The sequence below is a fragment of the Argentina silus genome (genome assembly GCF_951799395.1).
Source record: "Argentina silus genome assembly, chromosome: 8".
Classification (NCBI taxonomy): Eukaryota; Metazoa; Chordata; class Actinopteri; order Argentiniformes; family Argentinidae; genus Argentina; species Argentina silus.
The window spans coordinates 15,314,145-15,331,644 of NC_139662.1; the positions used below are offsets into that span (position 1 = coordinate 15,314,145).

Below are 17,500 nucleotides of genomic sequence, written 5' to 3' on the forward strand. Positions count from 1 at the left end.
GTCCTAAATTGTACCTTTAATAACAGACTCCTTTGTGTTGCATCTGCTTTGACAATGATGTTATTGTTACTCTTGGTCCCTCATTACATTGGACTATACTATGTTTAGACTTGTCAATCTGCCCTTTAAACTGTCACGGCAGTGTTTGAGCTAATTTAAATAAGCTTTCAGGGAAAGTGCTTTAATACTGCAGTTATTGTACTGGAGGTATTGTACATTGAAAGGGGAAATCTAGGATTCAAACAACAACAGCTGAGGGATGGGGGTTGAGAAATGTAACCACTCTCATATTCATAGACAGAGCAAGAACTGACCATCCATGAGATCAGCATGATAGTTTGAACCATGTTTTGAAGCTATACAGTGTTTGATTACAATTAAATTCTTTACAAAAAACAACGTTATATTTTGGGTTCTGATTGGATAAGACAGTTGAACCAAGCTCATGAGCCATACAATGAGATACAATATACAACCACAAAACAAGAGAAAGATGAGTCACAACAAAGATGTAATAGAACTCAGATTTATTCAAGATATGTTGTTGGTACATTGGTCAATGACAATCAAGAAATCTGGTCATACCAGTCAGCCTTAGTTTGGTCAGAATTAAAAGAAAACAGAATAAAGACACTGTTTGCAAACCTCAGTGGAGAACTCATAGTCCCTAAGACAGGGAGAGTAATAGAGTAGCTAAATGCTAGATGTCTGTCTCAGAGCTAGGGGGACGCCACTTTAGGACTATACACGGCTACTTTTGATGACCTCACACAACACAGCAAGATGGCGGCAGTGGGGTGCAGAGGTCAGGGAGAACCAACCTAGGTGACAACCTAGGTGAACAACATGGACCCTAGTCCTAATATGCTTATCTTTAGACTGCCACCATCTTGTGCGCTATGGTAAACTGATTTTGCTCTCTACGGATGCTCTGTCATGGCACTACAGCCAATGCTGTGTCTCCATGACTACGTTCATCCAGCTACTAAAAGGCTGGCCGGTAGAGTGAGCAGACACACTTCTTCATCTTTTTCTTCTTCTTCTGCTGCCGATGTTATTTTTTGGTAGGAGGTTGTTGTGGAGGAGGGGAGGGGGGAGAGGGGGAGGAGAAGTGGAGGGAGGGAGGGACTGCCGCTGTGTCTAGTAGCGACGAATGGAGGAGGAGCTGGATTGGGTCTTGGAAATGCAGCCACCTCCTCCGCTACTGATGCCATAGCTGCTGCTGCCGCCTCCTCCCCCTCCAGTGGACATGGAAATCCCACTGCTCATGCTGCTGCCACCTCCATAGCCGAAACCACCGGCACCTCCTGCCAGGGACAGGCCTCCGCCCAGGCCTCCGCCCATGCCTCCGCCCATGCCTCCGCCCATGCCGTATCCACCGCCGCCACCACCAGAGCTTGTGATGTGGACGGTTGCAGTTCCGCCACCACAGGAGATTCTGGGAAGACATATGGATTAATGAGCAATTATATACATTATATTCAACATTCATTTTGAAAGTCTACCATTGTGAAGCAATGTATTAGCTATTCAAGACATAGCCTTGTGAAAGACTTGACTGCATTTAGAAGTTTGGTAAAAGAATTTCTGTTGCTTTTATTCTGCCTGTTTCAGACCTATCGATTTTCTTAGCAATGCATTTGTCTCAGGGGAGGCTGGTGGAGGTAGAAATTGGAGGACAGGCTCATCCCAATCCTTCTTTTTATTTCGGCCCTGTGCTTACCTGGTCTCTTCTCCTTCCAGCAGTTTCCTGTAGGTGGCGATCTCAATGTCCAGGGCCAGCTTGACGTTCATCAGCTCCTGGTACTCTCTGACCTGGCGTGCCATGTCCTGCTTGGCCCTCTGGAGGGCGTCCTCCAGATCCTTGATGCGCAGCCTGGCATCCTTCACAGCCAACTCACCGCGCTCCTCAGCCTCGGCAATCTGGGCTTCCAGGTGAGCACGCTAACAGGTGGAAGAAGAGAAGGTAAGATTACAAGTTAAAAACTAACCTCATGATATGTTTTTACGTAACAATATGATTTTTTGTTAATTTTATATCAAGGCACCCGTAACATTCAAGATGGTTGAAACTCTGTCGTAACAACTAGCAAATTAACTTTCTAGATGGTTTAAACTATGTCACATTTTTCATCCAGGTCTCACTTGAAAAATAGATTTTATCTCAATGAGACTAATTTGGATAAATAATGTTGAAATAATTGAAATATTACTATCTATGAATTACATGTTTCAAAATTATCCATCATAAATACAGTACCTGTCCCTTGACAGACTCAATCTCGTTCTGGAGACGGTTGATCATGCGGGTGAGCTCGGAGATCTCAGCCTTGGTGGAGCGGAGGTCATCACCATATGATCCTGCTGAAGTCTGCATCTCCTCGAACTGGTGGAAGAAAGATAGAAGTGCAGTCCATTAGAATGGAACAGCATAGAATCTGAAGATGGAATATTGTCTTTGGCTTCACCATCATTAGGATTATCATTAAAAGTATATAGTTGAATGATGTTGAAGATTCTTCTCTTCTTACCTTCTGCTTGTACCAACACTCGGCCTCGGCTCTGCTGCGGTTGGCGATGTCCTCGTACTGGGCACGCACTTCAGCCACGATGGAGTCCATGTCCAGGTTACGGCTGTTGTCCATCTCCACCACCGCTGAGGTGTCCTTGATCTGGGCCTGCAGCTCACGCAGCTCCTGGAGGGGGAGATGGAGAAGGGGAGGTGGAGGAGGGAGGGAGAGAGAGAGAGGTGGGGGTATCAACGCCACTGATTTCCAACGACAGAGCTTATTATTTGTAATATTACGACTGTGACGTGATGTTAGCCTTGACAAATTATCTTGTTCCAGGTCCGTCTTAAAAATAGATTGGATCTCAATGAGACTAACATGAATAAATAAAGGTTCAGTCAAATACAATTCATGACTATGAGACAGGATATGTTATTTCTGATTATAAAATAGGATGTGGGCCTTACCGCATCGTAGATGGCTCTGAGGAAGTTGATCTCGTCCTGGAGGGAGTCGACCCTGGCCTCCAGCTCCACCTTGTTCATGTAGGCACCATCCACATCCTTCTTGAGAAGAACAAATTCATTTTCCATTCCAGCGCGCCTGTTGATTTCATCTTCATATCTGAAAAGAGACCCAATATGATATTGTTACATTTGCCAAAATTGATGGGAACAGTGAAAGCATTCTAAACCAGTACAATGCTAATGCCATTCTAATGACTTCTTCACTGGTATTCCAATGCTGATTTAGTGCCATTCTAGAGACTTCTTCTAGGGTTGTGTTCCTCCCTTCACACTCACTTGATCTTGAAGTCCTCCACCAGACCCTGCATGTTCTTCAGCTCTCCCTCCAGCTTGAGCTTCTCATTGCCCAGGCCGTCCAGCTGCCTGCGCAGGTTGGTGATGTAGGCCTCGAACATGGCGTCAATGTTGGAGCGTGTGGTGGTCTGGTCCTGCAGGAGGCTCCACTTGGTCTCCAGCATCTTGTTCTGCTGCTCCAGGAAGCGCACCTGTACACAAGATGTGACAGAGGAGTTAGTTTGTGTAAGGTAATATATGCCATTTAGCTGACGCTTTTATCCAAAGCGACTTACATTGCAGTAAGGTGGCAAGAGGAGATACCAAACCATCACAAGATCTGAGATCGCAAGATGTTTATGCAATAGAAAAGGTTAGACAGATGTTTTGTCGTATATTTGGGAATCCTCATTGTCATTTCATGATTTTAGTCAGCCATATAAATTGCTGTGGTAACATCTCACTGCCAATACAGTCATACGTCTGAGAAGTGGATTCATTTGACTGTAATTAGTGGCTCAAGATTCAACATGCATATTCTGCATGAGGTCATCCAGCCTTTACTGCCAATTAGGACTGTCCTCAGATGAAGCTGCCATTCTGTCACACCTTGGTTACAAAGGCATAGACCGACACACCCAGGTGTACACACGCGCACACGCACGCACGCATGCACGCACGCACGCACGCACGCACAAACACACACACACACACACACACACACAGGGCTGCAGTTATAACACATTTTAACCTTCAACCAGACACAATGACACGCGCTGACCTTGTCTATGAAGGAGGCGAAGCGGTTGTTAAGGGTCTTGATCTGTTCCTTCTCATGGGTGCGGACTGTCTGGATGTTGGGGTCAATCTGCAGGTTGAGGGGGGCCAGGAGGCTCTGGTTGACTGTGACTGCTGTGATGGGGGCGCAGCCCATACCACCACCGAAACCACCACCACCACTACCGAAAGCAGTGCCACAGAACCCTCCGGCTCCACCACCAAATCCTCCCATTCCACCACCGAAGCCTCCTCCACCTCCTCCTCCACCACCTCCGCTCATGTAGCTGTAGTTAGATCCACCACTGCCACTTCTGAAGCCTCCACCACCCCCCATACCGAAGCCGCCACCTCCTCCACCCCCGGAGCGTCTAATGGACGCACTGCTGATACGGCTGTAGCCTGTGGGAACAGCAGACTGGCTGGAGAAGCTCCTACGGACGCTTCCACCACCGAAGCTTCCACCACCGAAGCTTCCAGCACTGAAGCTTCCACCACTGGAGCTTCCACCGGCGGCGCTTCTTCCACCGCCGCTCCTGCTGCCTCCACTGACGGTCGTAATCTTGGAGTATTGGACACTCATGGCTGTTCTTCTCTTCCTCTGCGGATGGGGGGATGTCTTCTGTCTGTGGACCGCAGGTTTATATCTGCCCATAATGGGGTGGGGCTCGTCAGACAGGTAACAGTGCCAGCCCCTGTAAACCAGACCCCGGCACACCCAGGTGACACACACACACACACACACACACACACACACACACACACACACACACACACACACACACACACACACACACACACCACACATTTTCACATATTACTTGATGATGCATACACTGGGTGTGGTGGACATCATGGGTGTGTACCATTAGAGACTCTTTCCCAGTGCACAATTCTCACATTCTGATGTGTACTGTTGTGTAGGAGTGGTCATTTGGAGTGTGGTTTACACTTCCTAATCTATCATCCCATTCACTACCACTGAGACACAAAGAGAGAGAGAGATAAAGAGAGAGAGAGAGAGAGGTGGTGGTGTCTGCATAGACAAACAGGTCTGTTCTGTCTGCTCAGTGGAGTCCTCATAGACTGTCATTGAACTGGACTGACCTTCCTAGCGAACCGTTATCCTCTTTTTAATATCTGAGAGTAATAACGTTGCATTGGTGTGCATTGACAATGAGTAACGATACTGCCACTCCTTGGACAGTTCATTTTCACACCAGCTCCCAACCAGGCTTTACTCAAACTAATTCCACCACCCTTGGTTGTCTGGCAATAAAAGGATATTGTCTAAATCTAAATACAACAACTGTACAGCACACTTTGTGAAGAAACTTTGTGGGCATGCAAAGTCTTATTTAAAGATGGTTTTGACGATACATTTGCTGGGTAGTTTAAAAAAAAGTGAGATAGTCTTATTATGGTAGCGGATAAAGTTAGATGGTTTGGTTGCTGCAAATCTAAATTTTTAGTTAAAAAATAGTTTTTAATAGTTTTTAGCTAAAATGAGCATCTTCTGAGGACTGTTCCTCACGTTCTGGTCATCCAATCACAATCACATAGGCTAGCTAGTTTATTGTCTTACTGTCTGTGCACGTCTTTTTTGCGGAAAATTCTGGAGACAGGCAGAGATATATTGAGAGAGAAATACAAATGAAATGCTTTAAAAATGTAAGAGACGGAGCAGAACGACATTTACATTTACATTTATGGCATTTAGCAGACGCCTTTATCCAAAGCGACTTACAACAATACATTTGTTTAAGTAAGTGAATCATCTATCCAACAGTCATCATGAGACAAAGTAATCAATGCTCACACCAGGGGCCATTGGCAGTCGTAATGCCAGTAGGCTAATATGTTTTTTTTGTTTTGTTTTGTGATGTTCCCAGGCGGAAAAAGGCTGGAAAAGGTGAGAGGAGAAGAGCGTGTGATGAGAGAAAGAGTACAACAAGTGAAGTGATGATGCTCTGTATATGGCTGCTACTCTATGAATTGTGAACTGTGTATGTGAGATCAGTTCGATCCAGGCAAGAGTGTGCAAGGTGATATTGAATATGCCACTCCAACCTATCTCTCCTCCTGTGCACTTGTGTTATCAACTATGTGAAGAAGAACAAGACTCTGGGCAGCCATATTTTGCACCACTGGAGGGTGTTAAGTTAGGGGTTAAGTGCCTTGCTCAAGGGCAGTGGTAGGAGCCTAGTAGCCCAGTTACCAGCTCACATCCGGCTCTCTCCTAGAGGTGGGGATTGAACCAGCAACCTCCCGATTGCTGGCCAGCCTCTCTAACCTCTAGGCCACCTGCCACCCCTAGGATTGATCAGGATAGATGTAGGATAGATTGTAGCAACCTCATGGGTATAGGGTGGGCTAATTCTAGTATCATGCCCGGCTGGGTATGTAAAACCTATGAATGTTATATTGAGCTGGGTGAATGGAATATTAATGCAGTCATCCAATGCTGTAATAAATCCCACCTAATTATTGTTTTTATTTCCAATGACTAAGAAATTAAAGATGGATCTGACTGGAATGACCTATGGTCTATGGTTTATGGTCATCTCATTCAGAATTTTGTTTGCAATTGTGCCCTAGATTAATAACAAATCCCTTTGTGTTGCATCTGCTTTGACAATGATGTTATTGTTACTCTTGGTCCCTCATTACATTGGACAACACTAAATTTAGATTTTCCAATCTGCCCTTTAAACTGTCATGGCAGTATATAGTTAATATAGCTAATTTATATAAGCTTTTAGGGAAAGTGCATTGATACTGCAGTTGTTATTGTAAACAGCTGAGGGATGGGGCTGGAGAATTGTAACCACTCTCAAATTCATAGACAGAGCTATGGATGCAAGAACTGACCATCCATGAGATCCACATGATCATTTAAAAATGTTGAAACTATACAGTATTTGTTTACAATTACATTGTTTATAAACAATGGAGTAAAACAATGTTATATTTTGGGTTCTGATTGGGTAAGACAGTTGAACCAAGCTCAAGAGCCATTTATAAGTTATATTCTTCAAGAATCATTGGCTACATATCATTAGGCCTAATTTAAAAGTCTAAAAATGGATGTACCCATATTGCCCTTTAAACCCTTGAAAGGACTGTTAACCTTCTCACCACAAAACAAGAGAAAGATGAGTCACAATGTAATAGAGCTCAGATTTATTCAAGATATGTTGTTGGTACATTGGTCAATGACATTCAAGAAATCTGGTCGTACCAGCCAGCCTTAATTTGGTCAGAATGAAAAAAAACAAAAACAGAGTAAAAACACTGTTTGCAAACCTCAGTGGAGAACCCATAGTCCCTAAGACAGAGAAAGTAATAGAGTAGCTAAATGCTAGATGTCTGTCCCAGAGCTAGGGGGACGCCACTTTAGGACTGTATACGGTTGCTTTTGATGACCTCACAATACACAGCAAGATGGCGGCAGTGGGGTGCAGAGGTCAGGGAGAACCAACTGACACCCTGTAGTTTTCGCCATCTTGTGTGTAGTTGGTAAACTAATGTTGCTCTCCACGGACGCTCTGTCATGGCACTACAGCCACTGCTGTGTCTCCATGAAGACGCTCATTCGAGTGAGCAGACACGCTTCTTCTTCTTCTTCTGCTGCCAATGTTATTTTTTGGTATCTCTCTGCCTCTATCTTTACATTGTGTGTGTACGTTCTGAATCTGTGAGTAAGGTCATGGTGCTGAAGAGAGAGCCTCAACACAGACATATACACGTTGGAAGATGGAGAATAACGGCATATGGTAGCTGTCGACCGCAGTCAGAGTGCATTATCTGATCCTCATCTAGTCTAGTATATGTGATAAGCCTGTGTATCTATGGGGCATGTACATCTCTAAGGATGGGTCTTAATATCTGACAGACCATCCTGGTTTAGTGTAGATCAGTGGATGCTCTGTGTCTGCAGGTGACAGGATAATGAGAGGGTGAAAGCTTGTTGTAGAGGAGAGGGAGATGGAGAGAGGGAGGAAAAGTGGAAGGAGGGAGGGATTGCCACTGTGTCTAGAAGCGACGACCGGAGGACACGGAGCTGGAGGAGGTGCGGGAAATGCTGTAGCCACCACCTCCGCTGCTCATGCCATAGCCGCCGCCTCCTCCTCCTCCTCCTCCCATGGAGATGGACATCCCACTGCCACCGCTGCTGCCATAGCCGAAACTACCACCACCACCTCCTCCAAGGGCCAGGCCACCGCCACCGCCACCGCCAGCGCCGAATCCACCGCCGTATCCACCGCCACCGCCAGCGCCGAATCCACCACCGCCGCCACCGCCGCCGCCGCCAGAGCTTGTGATGTGGACGGTTGCAGATGCACCACCAGCGGAGATTCTGGGGAGAGACACATAGGTTGGTTATCAATTATATACATTATAATGAACAATAATTTTGAATGTCTACCATTGTGAAGCAATTTATTAGCTATTCACAACATACCCTTGTGAAAGAGTTGACTGCATTTAGACGTTTGGCAACAGAATGTCTATTGCTTTTAGTCTGCCTGTTCAGGACCTATAGATTTCCTTTGCAATGCCTGTCTCCATTATTCTTCTCTGGATTTCGGCCCTGTGCTTACCTGGTCTCTTCTCCTTCCAGTAGTTTCCTGTAGGTGGCGATCTCAATGTCCAGGGCCAGCTTGACATTCATCAGCTCCTGGTACTCTCTGACCTGGCGTGCCATGTCCTGCTTGGCCCTCTGGAGGGCATCCTCCAGATCCTTGATACGCAGCCTGGCATCCTTCACAGCCAACTCACCGCGCTCCTCAGCCTCGGCGATCTGGGCTTCAAGGTTAGCACGCTAACAGATGGAAGAAGAGAAAGTAAGATTACAAGTTGAAAACTAACGATGATATGTTTTTTGTTCACTTTATATGAAGGCACCATTAACATTCTAGATGATTGAAACTATGTCGTAACAACTAGCAAATTCTTAATTTTTCATCCATGTCTCACTTGAAAAGGAGATTTTATCTCACTGAGACTAACCTGGATGAATAAAGGTTCAATACATTAAATACTACTATCTATGAATTTAATGTTTGAGTTCCCCATCATAAATACAGTACCTGTCCCTTGACAGACTCAATCTCGTTCTGGAGACGGCTGATCATGCGGTTGAGCTCGGCGATCTCGGCCTTGGTGGTGCGGAGGTCTTCACCTGTTGATCCTGCTGAAGTCTGCATCTCCTCGAACTGGTGGAAGACAGATGGAAGTGAAGTCCATTAGAATGGAACAGCAAAAAATGGAATGGAATAGAATCTTACATCTGAAGATGGGATATTGTTTTTGGCTTCACCATCTTTACGATTATCATTAAAAGTAAATAACTGAATGATGTTGAAGATTCTTCTTCTCTTACCTTCTGCTTGTACCAGGTCTCGGCCTCGGCTCTGCTGCGGTTGGCGATGTCCTCGTACTGGGCACGCACTTCAGCCACGATGGAGTCCATGTCCAGGTTACGGCTGTTGTCCATCTCCACCACCGCTGAGGTGTCCTTGATCTGGCTCTGCAGCTCATGCAGCTCCTGGAGGGGGAGAAGGAGAAGGGGGGTGGAGAAGGAGATCAATGGAGGGAGACATGGGGGTATCAACACCACTGATTCTGAATGAAAGAGCTTATGATTTGTGATATAATGACTGTGAGGTTTTATTGTATAATCAAATACAATTCATGATAGGATGTGGGCCTTACCGCCTCGTAGACAGCTCTGAGGAAGTTGATCTCGTCCTGGAGGGCGTCGACCCTGGCCTCCAGCTCCACCTTGTTCATGTAGGCACCATCAACATCCTTCTTGAGGAGGACAAACTCGTTCTCCACTCCAGCACGCTTGTTGATTTCATCTTCATATCTGAAAAGACAGCCAATATAATGTTGTTACAGTGAAAACATTCTAAACCAGTACAATACTTATGCCATTCTAATGACATCTTCAGTGGTGTTCCAATGCTGACTTTGGGCCATTCTAGAGATTTCTTCTACGGTTGTGTTTCTCCATTCACACTCACTTGTTCTTGAAGTCCTCCACCAGACCCTGCATGTTCTTCAGCTCTCCCTCCAGCTTGAGCTTCTCATTTCCCAGGCCGTCCAGCTGCCTGCGCAGGTTGGCGATGTAGGCCTCGAACATGCCGTCGATGTTGGAGCGTGTGGTGGTCTGGTCCTGCAGGAGGGTCCACTTGGTCTCCAGCATCTTGTTCTGCTGCTCCAGGAAGCGCACCTGTACACAGGAAGTGACATCAGAGGAATTATTTAGTGTAAGGTGGCTAGAGGAGAGACCAAACAAGCACAAGAGAAGATGTTTATGCTATAGAAAAGGTTGAATGGATGTTTTGTCTTATATTTGGGAATCCTCATCTTCTGATTTAGCATGTGATTTGTCAGCCATATAAGTTACTGTGGTAACATCTTGCTGCCAATACAATCATAAATCTGAGAAGTGGATTAACTTGACTGTATTTAGTGGCTCAAGATTCAGCATGCATATTCTATCTGAGGTTCTAAAGACTCTATGCCTTTACTGCCAATCGGGACTTTCCTCAGACAAAGCTGCCATTCTACCACATCTTGGTTGGAAAGACCTGCACACCCACACTCAGCTCTTTTTGTGAGCCCTTATTGGCAGCTAAAGGCAAGCTTTTCTCTGGGGCCAGGGACGGACTGGGAGAGGATCTGGCTATACTCTGAGGGTGTTCTGTACTGCTGATGAGCTCATGTTAAAACTACCCTAAACTGAAATGACTTGGACCAATTACAAGTCTCAAAGTGTTCCTGCTGCCTGAGACGATTCCCTCCAGGGCGAGGTAGCATTTTACGGTCGCCCCTAGAGGGCCTGGGAGCTGTGGAGGCCTGCCACTAGAGGGCCAGGGCCAGTAGCTGTGGAGGCCTGCCCCAAGAGGGCCAGGGAGCTTGGGAGGCCTGCCCCTAAAGAACCAGGGAACTGTGGAAGCCTGCCACTAGAGGGCCATGGAGCTTGGGAGGCCTACCCATCGAGGGCCAGGGACAGTAGCTTTGGAGGCCTGCCCCAAGAGGGGCAGGGAGCTTCGTAGGCCTGCCCCTAGAGTGCCAGGGAGCTGTCCAGGCCTGTCCCTGCAGTAGGGGAGGGAGGTGCCGCAAGCCCAGGCCACCACACCTACGCCCTAGCCCTCTTTTCTCCTTTCAGCCCTAATGGCAAGCCTCAGCAGAGTTACCTAACTGTACCTCGCCATACCTCACTGTACCATGTACTGTACCACACCCTGAGCCTGAGAGTAAATCCTACTGTACCACACCCTAGCCTGAGGCTCACAGGCTGTGTAGTGCTGACACTCATTATATTTATAGGACATTTAAGGCCATAGAAGCCAACAAATACCTGCCTTGGGGCAGTTACTATACAGTATTGTGCTCAAATATATAATTTACTTTTAGGTGACTATGAAAGTATAATAATTGATTGATAATGTTAGGAAGATAAGATGTGTTTGGACTTCGAACGTTACGTCCCATATTCTCACAATGCAAGCATATATCATTGTATTTTTCAATTATAAAGTTGTCTTTTACAGAATAAAGGCAGAATTCAGTATGAATTTGATCTGTTCACTCATTCAAGATAAAAGCAGGTGTGTTTGGTTGGTGTCTCTGTATGAAGGGCTGAGTGAGCATTTTTACTGACAGGGTGTGGTTCAGTTCATTTGATTTCTCCCTGGAGAAAATGTCTCTATCTTCTTGTGACCTTCGCAAAAGACTAAAAGTATATCAAAGATAAAGATATTTAGGGAGTAACCCTGAAACACAACTCCTTCATTTGATCAAATAGTTTCAAACTTATGTTATTACATTTTCATGCTAAGGAAGAGATGTTCTAAGTTGAGAACAACTAACTGCACAGAATTTATTCAACCGAAAATAAATAAGAGGTGTTTTGCAAGGACTGTTTTTATTTTTTTGTCAAACGTATATTGTATATCTCCAACACACCTGCAAACTATTGTTGTATTGTTGTGTACTTAAGAGATTGGGATACACTCTTCTGCACACCTTCTGAGCCTTTCAATTAAGACCCTGTGGGTTGCTGCTACCATGGGAATGGAGGATAACCTGATACCCCCCCCTCGCTCCCTCAGAGAGAGCCAGGAGACATGTGATCTGCCTGGACTAGGGTTTCCATCCTCACCCCCCCTCAAACCCAGAGACCCGGTCTGCTGGTCAATTACGGTCATAGAGGACTACTCAAGCAGCCATCCACTGTCAGTTTCTATGTTTCAATGCAACAACGGTGCTTTGACAACCTGTTATGAGGTGATATTCTACAGTGCAGTAGAACTGTAGACTATAGTGTTCTCAGTATTTGTTTTCACAGCCAGCTCTAGCTGGGTCCAAAATGGGCAGGATTTCCGGGTGTTTGTTGAGCTGAGTGTAGTTGGGAAATAATTAATGAACCCAGTCACTCACTGTAGAGACCGGCAGGGCCTTCAGGCTATCCTATTGTGCTGTTTGCACCAAGCGTGCAGTACCATAAAAACAACTTCACTTGAACGTCCTAGATATAACTGTCCTTGCAAAGTAAATGTGATTCTCTTATTTGTACCATTGCAGCCTACTATGTTTATGCTCCTGACCTGGGTTGAAATACTTTGTTCTTTCAGATACTTTATGTCGCTTGGTTTAGTTTGCCTGGCACAACGGACCCAAATGGAACCGTCTCAAAAGTCTAAAACCTGCTGATCCAGCGCACTATCCAAGCTAAATCAAGGACACCTGACACATTTGAAACAGAGCAAATACTATTTTTGTGACTTAGGTCTGTCATGCTGCCACCATCTCATCCTTGCAATATGTTGTTATTGTTATTAATATGCAACAAATGTTGACTTGGCTATAGTTATCACATACCTATTACATGTTCTTACACATAATTACACAGTTATAACACATCTGAACCTATAACCAGACACGATGACTTTTGGAAAACTAGAGGAGCACTGACCTTATCGATGAAGGAGGCGAAGCGGTTGTTGAGGGTCTTGATCTGTTCCTTCTCATGTGTGCGGACGGTCTGGATGTTGGGGTCGATCTCCAGGTTGAGGGGGGCCAGGAGGCTCTGGTTGACTGTGACTGCTGTGATGGGGGCGAAGCCGCCACCGCCACCAACACCGCCGAAGCCGCCACCACCGTAGCCGCCGCCACCACCGAAGCTGCCACCACCGAAGCCGCCACTACCGAAGCCGCCACCGCCACCGCCAAGGCCACCGCCAAGGCCACCACCGTAGCCGAAACCAGCACCACCACCACCACCACCCCCGCTTGAGTAGCTGAAGCTGGATCCACCACCGCCATAGCTCCCGCCCCCACCCCCGGAGCGTCTGACGGACATACGGCTGGTGCCCAGGGGAACAGCAGACATGCTGGAGAAGTTTCTACTGCCACCACCAGCACTGCCGCCAAAGCTGCTGCCGCCGCCAAAGCCGCCGCCGCTGCTGCTGATAAAGCCGCCGCCGCCGCCGCCGCTGCTGCCAAAGCCGCCGCCGCCGCTCATGCTGCTTGAACTGTAGCTTGACTTGTATACACTCATGGCTGTTCTTTTGTTGGGGAGATGAGAAGAAATGAGGAGGGGAGATGAACAGAGGCAGAGACAGAGAGGAGCAGGTGAGCTCACTAAGAAGGAAGTTGAGTCCCTCTGAGTGCCTTCTGTCTGCTGACCGAAGGTTTATATCTGCCTCCCACTGGGGGTGGGGCTCCTGCTGGGCTCCACCTCCATCATCAGCTGGTCTCTAGCTCAGCTCTCTCACTCTCTCTTTCTCTCTCTCTCTCTCTCTCTCCCTCTCTTTCTCTCTCTCTCTCTCTCTCTCTCTCTCTCTCTGTCGGGAGGTTGGAGAGACCCGGCTTGTTAGACAGGTAACAGTGCCAGTTCCTGTAAACCGATCAGGCCCCGGCACACCCAGGTGTACATACACACACACACAAATACACACACACACACACACACACACGTATGCACGCACAGAGGAATGGCATTTACACTTCAGGGGAGAGGAGAGAACAAAGGTGGTAAACCCTTTCACATTTCTGAAGACATGTTGACATTTTACTTAATTTGATCAGATTGTGTAGTTAATGCATGCACTGGGTGTGATGGGCATCATTAGAGACTCTTGCCCAGTCCACACCTCACACTCTGTCATCAGAGAGCCTATCATCCCATTCATTATAGAGAGAGAGGGGGGAGGGGGAGGGGGGCAGGTGAGAGAGAGAGAGATTATGGTGTCTGCGTAGACAAACACGTCTCTGTTCTCTCTGCTCAATGGAGTCCTCATAGACTGACATTCAACTAGACTGACCATCATAGACTGACATTCAACTAGACTGACCATCATAGAGGACCATTCAACTAGACTGACCATCATAGAGGACCATTCAACTAGACTGACCATCATAGAGGACCATTCAACTAGACTGACCATCATAGAGGACCATTCCCCTCTGCTGATTATCTGAGAGTAGTAATGTTGCATTGATGTGTATTGACAATGGGTGATGTTGGTGCCACTCCTGGGACAGTTCATTTTCACACCAGCTCCCCACCATTTCCACCAACCTTGCTTGTGTGGCAATAAAGGATCTTGTATTTAGTTGTTTTTGCCTAAATACTACAGAGTGTGTGTGTGTGTCTTGTATTTTGTTGTTTTTGTTATATCTAAATACACCACAGTGTCTGAGCATGTGTGTGTGTGGGTTTGTTTTTGTATGTGTGTGTGGGTGTGTGCATGTGTGTGTTTTTGTATGTGTGGTGTGTGTGTGTTGTGCATGTGTGTGCATTTTTGTATTTGTGTGTGTGTGTGTGTTTGTATGTGTGGCGTGTGTGTGTGTGTGTGTGTGTATGTTTTTGTATGTGTAGTGTGTGTGCGTGCGTGCGTGTGCGTGTGTGTGTGTGACCTGCCTTCTCAATCCCATCCCCTCACCCCTTCTCCATTCCATCACAAAAGACATCCTTCATTTCCTTACCACCCTCATGAATTCCTTCTTGACCACTGGCTCTGTCCCAGCTGCCTTTAAGACAGCCAGAGTAAAACGTCTTCTCAAGAAGACATCATTTGACCCATCTGTCATTCTTATCTAAAACTCTTGAATGTGCTGTTTGTAACCAACTCTTGCATTATCTCTTTCAGAACAATCTCCTTGACCCACATCAATCCGGCTTTAAGGCTGCTTACTCTACTGAGACTGCTCTCCTTGCTGTCATAAAGGCCCTCCACACTGCTAGAGCTTCCTCCCTCTCCTCTATTCTCATTCTTCTGGAGTTGTCTGCTGCGTTCGACACAGTAAACCACCAGATCCTTCTCTCCACCCTCTCAGAGCTGGGCATCTCAGGCTCTGCACTCTCCAGGTTTGTATCCTACCTGGCTGATTGCTCGTACCAGGTACCCTGGGAGAGGGTCACTGTCCACATCACGTCCCCTCCCCCAGGGCTCTGTCCTAGGACCCTTATTGTTCTCTCTCTATACCAAATCTCTTGGCTCTGTAATTTCCTCACACAGTTTCTCTTACCACTGCTATGCTGATGACACTCAACTTTTTATTTCTCAACTGTCCTGTGCAGCTAACATCACAGCGATGGCCCGCTCCTGTAGATTCTTCCTCTACAACATTGGAAGGATATGTCCATTCCTCACGAGAGAAGCAGCGCAACTCCTGGTCTAGGCACTTGTCATCTCCTAGACTCCAGCAACTCACTTCTGGCCGGGCTCCCTGCCTCCACCATCAGACCTCTGCAGCTCATCCAGAATGCTGCAGCACATGTGGTTCAATCTCCCCAAATTCTCCTATGTCACCCCCCTCCTCCGCACCCTTCACTGGCTCCCAGTAGCAGCTCGCATCAGATTCTAGTCCTTTGTGCTCGCCTACAGAGCGGTAAAGGGAACAGCCCCTCTCTATCTGCAAACGATGGTCAGTCCCCAAACCACGGCCCGATCACTCCGTTTTTCCACCTCTGCTGGCCACTTGGCACCGCCATCTGTACGAGGATGTAGTGGTCACTCTGCTCAGTCTTGGCGCCTCAGTGGTGGAATGAGCTTCCTACCACTGTCAGGACAGCAGAGTTAGGCTACATCTTAACTGTCCCTCCTAAAGACCTCTTCATCCCCACTACCCTCCTGTACAATTTCTCTATTGTAAATAAATTAATAATAATAAAAAAAAGTAATTATTCCTTCTTCTAGCATTGTGACTGCCAATAGCCCCTGGTCCTAGCATAGGTTACTTTTTCTTATGATGACTGATGGATAGATGATTTACTTACTTAGACAAATGTATTTTTTGTAAGTCACTTTGAATAAAGTCGTCTGCTAAATGCCATAAATGTAAATGTAAAAATTTAAATGTATCTTCTGCCGTAGACTAAAGACCCATCTCTTTTGGACACACCTGGGCTCTTCCTTCTTAGACCTCTGCACCCCCTAACACCCTACAGAATTACCAGAACTTGAATAATTTACAGAATAATTTTGTGTAGCACTGTGACTGCCTATGGCACTTTTTTTGTTGTTATCGTAGGTTTTACTTATGATGACTGTTGTACTTATTGTAAGTCGCTTTGAATAAAAGCTTAAATGTAAATGTGTGCGTGTATGTGTGCATTTTTGCATGTGTGGTTTGTTCGTGTGTGTGTGTGTGTGTGTGTGTGTGTGTGTGTGTGTGTATGTGTGTGTATGTGTGTGTGTGTTCACAGTACACTACGGCCTTGAGGGTTCCTCCCTTCGCAGAGTGGGGTGAATATGCCCTCTAGGCTGTGCTGTAGAGAGTAGTTCTCTTGCCTTCTGTAACGTTCATATCTGTTTCTCTCCTCTCAGTATCTCATTTATAAATCTCTTATTCTCTCTCTCTCTCTCTCTCTCTCTCATTCTCTAACTTATTTTGTCACTTATTGTAGCTTTGCCACATTGTATCACATTGTATTGGCTGCTAATGGAAATGGAGTGGTGTTGGGGGAAGGGACGGAGGATAGAGGATTAAGTTGTTACAGTTACCATGGCACAGTAGGTCATAACAAGATGACCTCATTGGGTGAGAGAGACTGCATGGGAAAATCAGATGCCATCTTCAAAGAGAAAAGCATATTCAGTAACACATTTCCTGTTTTAGCTCAACAAACTATCAACCACTGTAAATATCAACAAAACAGAGTTGCGTTGTGTTGATAGTTAGAGCACCAAAATGGGACTGTCTACCGTAATATATTGAGGCCAAATACTGCATAAGTAATGAAGCATTAGCAAATGAAGCAGTAAAGCATTTTTTTCTTCTTTTGGCTCTACACTCGAAAGGTTTCGATTTTCAAATCAAACAATTACTATAAGGTTGAAGTGGAGATTCTCAGCTTTAAATATTGGTTTCACCATTCAGAAATTACAA

General features: G+C 46.1%; 2 protein-coding genes across 2 annotated transcripts; both read right to left on the reverse strand.

Annotated features, from left to right (window-relative positions):
- Positions 1 to 537: 537 nt before the first annotated feature.
- On the reverse strand, positions 538 to 4,685 carry LOC310808685 (keratin, type II cytoskeletal cochleal-like). The gene is made up of 7 exons (XM_083675725.1): positions 4,092 to 4,685; positions 3,314 to 3,522; positions 2,978 to 3,134; positions 2,532 to 2,696; positions 2,261 to 2,386; positions 1,724 to 1,944; positions 538 to 1,438 (listed from the first exon to the last, which is right to left on the reverse strand). The coding sequence occupies exons 1-7, from the start codon at positions 4,668 to 4,670 to the stop codon at positions 1,141 to 1,143; spliced, it is 1,755 nt and encodes a 584-aa protein (XP_083531851.1). The 5' UTR covers positions 4,671 to 4,685; the 3' UTR covers positions 538 to 1,140.
- Positions 4,686 to 7,253: 2,568 nt separating this feature from the next.
- Positions 7,254 to 13,782, reverse strand: krt5 (keratin 5). The gene is made up of 7 exons (XM_083675724.1): positions 13,080 to 13,782; positions 10,120 to 10,328; positions 9,806 to 9,962; positions 9,474 to 9,638; positions 9,181 to 9,306; positions 8,692 to 8,912; positions 7,254 to 8,447 (listed from the first exon to the last, which is right to left on the reverse strand). The coding sequence occupies exons 1-7, from the start codon at positions 13,662 to 13,664 to the stop codon at positions 8,123 to 8,125; spliced, it is 1,788 nt and encodes a 595-aa protein (XP_083531850.1). The 5' UTR covers positions 13,665 to 13,782; the 3' UTR covers positions 7,254 to 8,122.
- Between the last annotated feature and the right edge of the window lie 3,718 nt (positions 13,783 to 17,500).

What these genes read in the sequence shown, in the direction of transcription:
- LOC310808685 (XM_083675725.1), bottom strand. Translation starts at nt 4,670, where the DNA reads ATGAGTGTCCAATACTCCAAGATTACGACCGTCAGTGGAGGCAGCAGG. An exon ending in TCGCCTCCTTCATAGACAAG is followed by an intron (nt 3,523 to 4,091) that starts GTCAGCGCGTGT and finishes TCTTGTGTACAG; the next exon opens with GTGCGCTTCCTGGAGCAGCA. An exon ending in TCAGAGCCATCTACGATGCG is followed by an intron (nt 2,697 to 2,977) that starts GTAAGGCCCACA and finishes CTCCCCCTCCAG; the next exon opens with GAGCTGCGTGAGCTGCAGGC.
- krt5 (XM_083675724.1), bottom strand. Translation starts at nt 13,664, where the DNA reads ATGAGTGTATACAAGTCAAGCTACAGTTCAAGCAGCATGAGCGGCGGC. An exon ending in GTGGAGGACTTCAAGAACAA is followed by an intron (nt 9,963 to 10,119) that starts GTGAGTGTGAAT and finishes CTGTCTTTTCAG; the next exon opens with ATATGAAGATGAAATCAACA. An exon ending in AGACCTGGTACAAGCAGAAG is followed by an intron (nt 9,307 to 9,473) that starts GTAAGAGAAGAA and finishes GTCTTCCACCAG; the next exon opens with TTCGAGGAGATGCAGACTTC.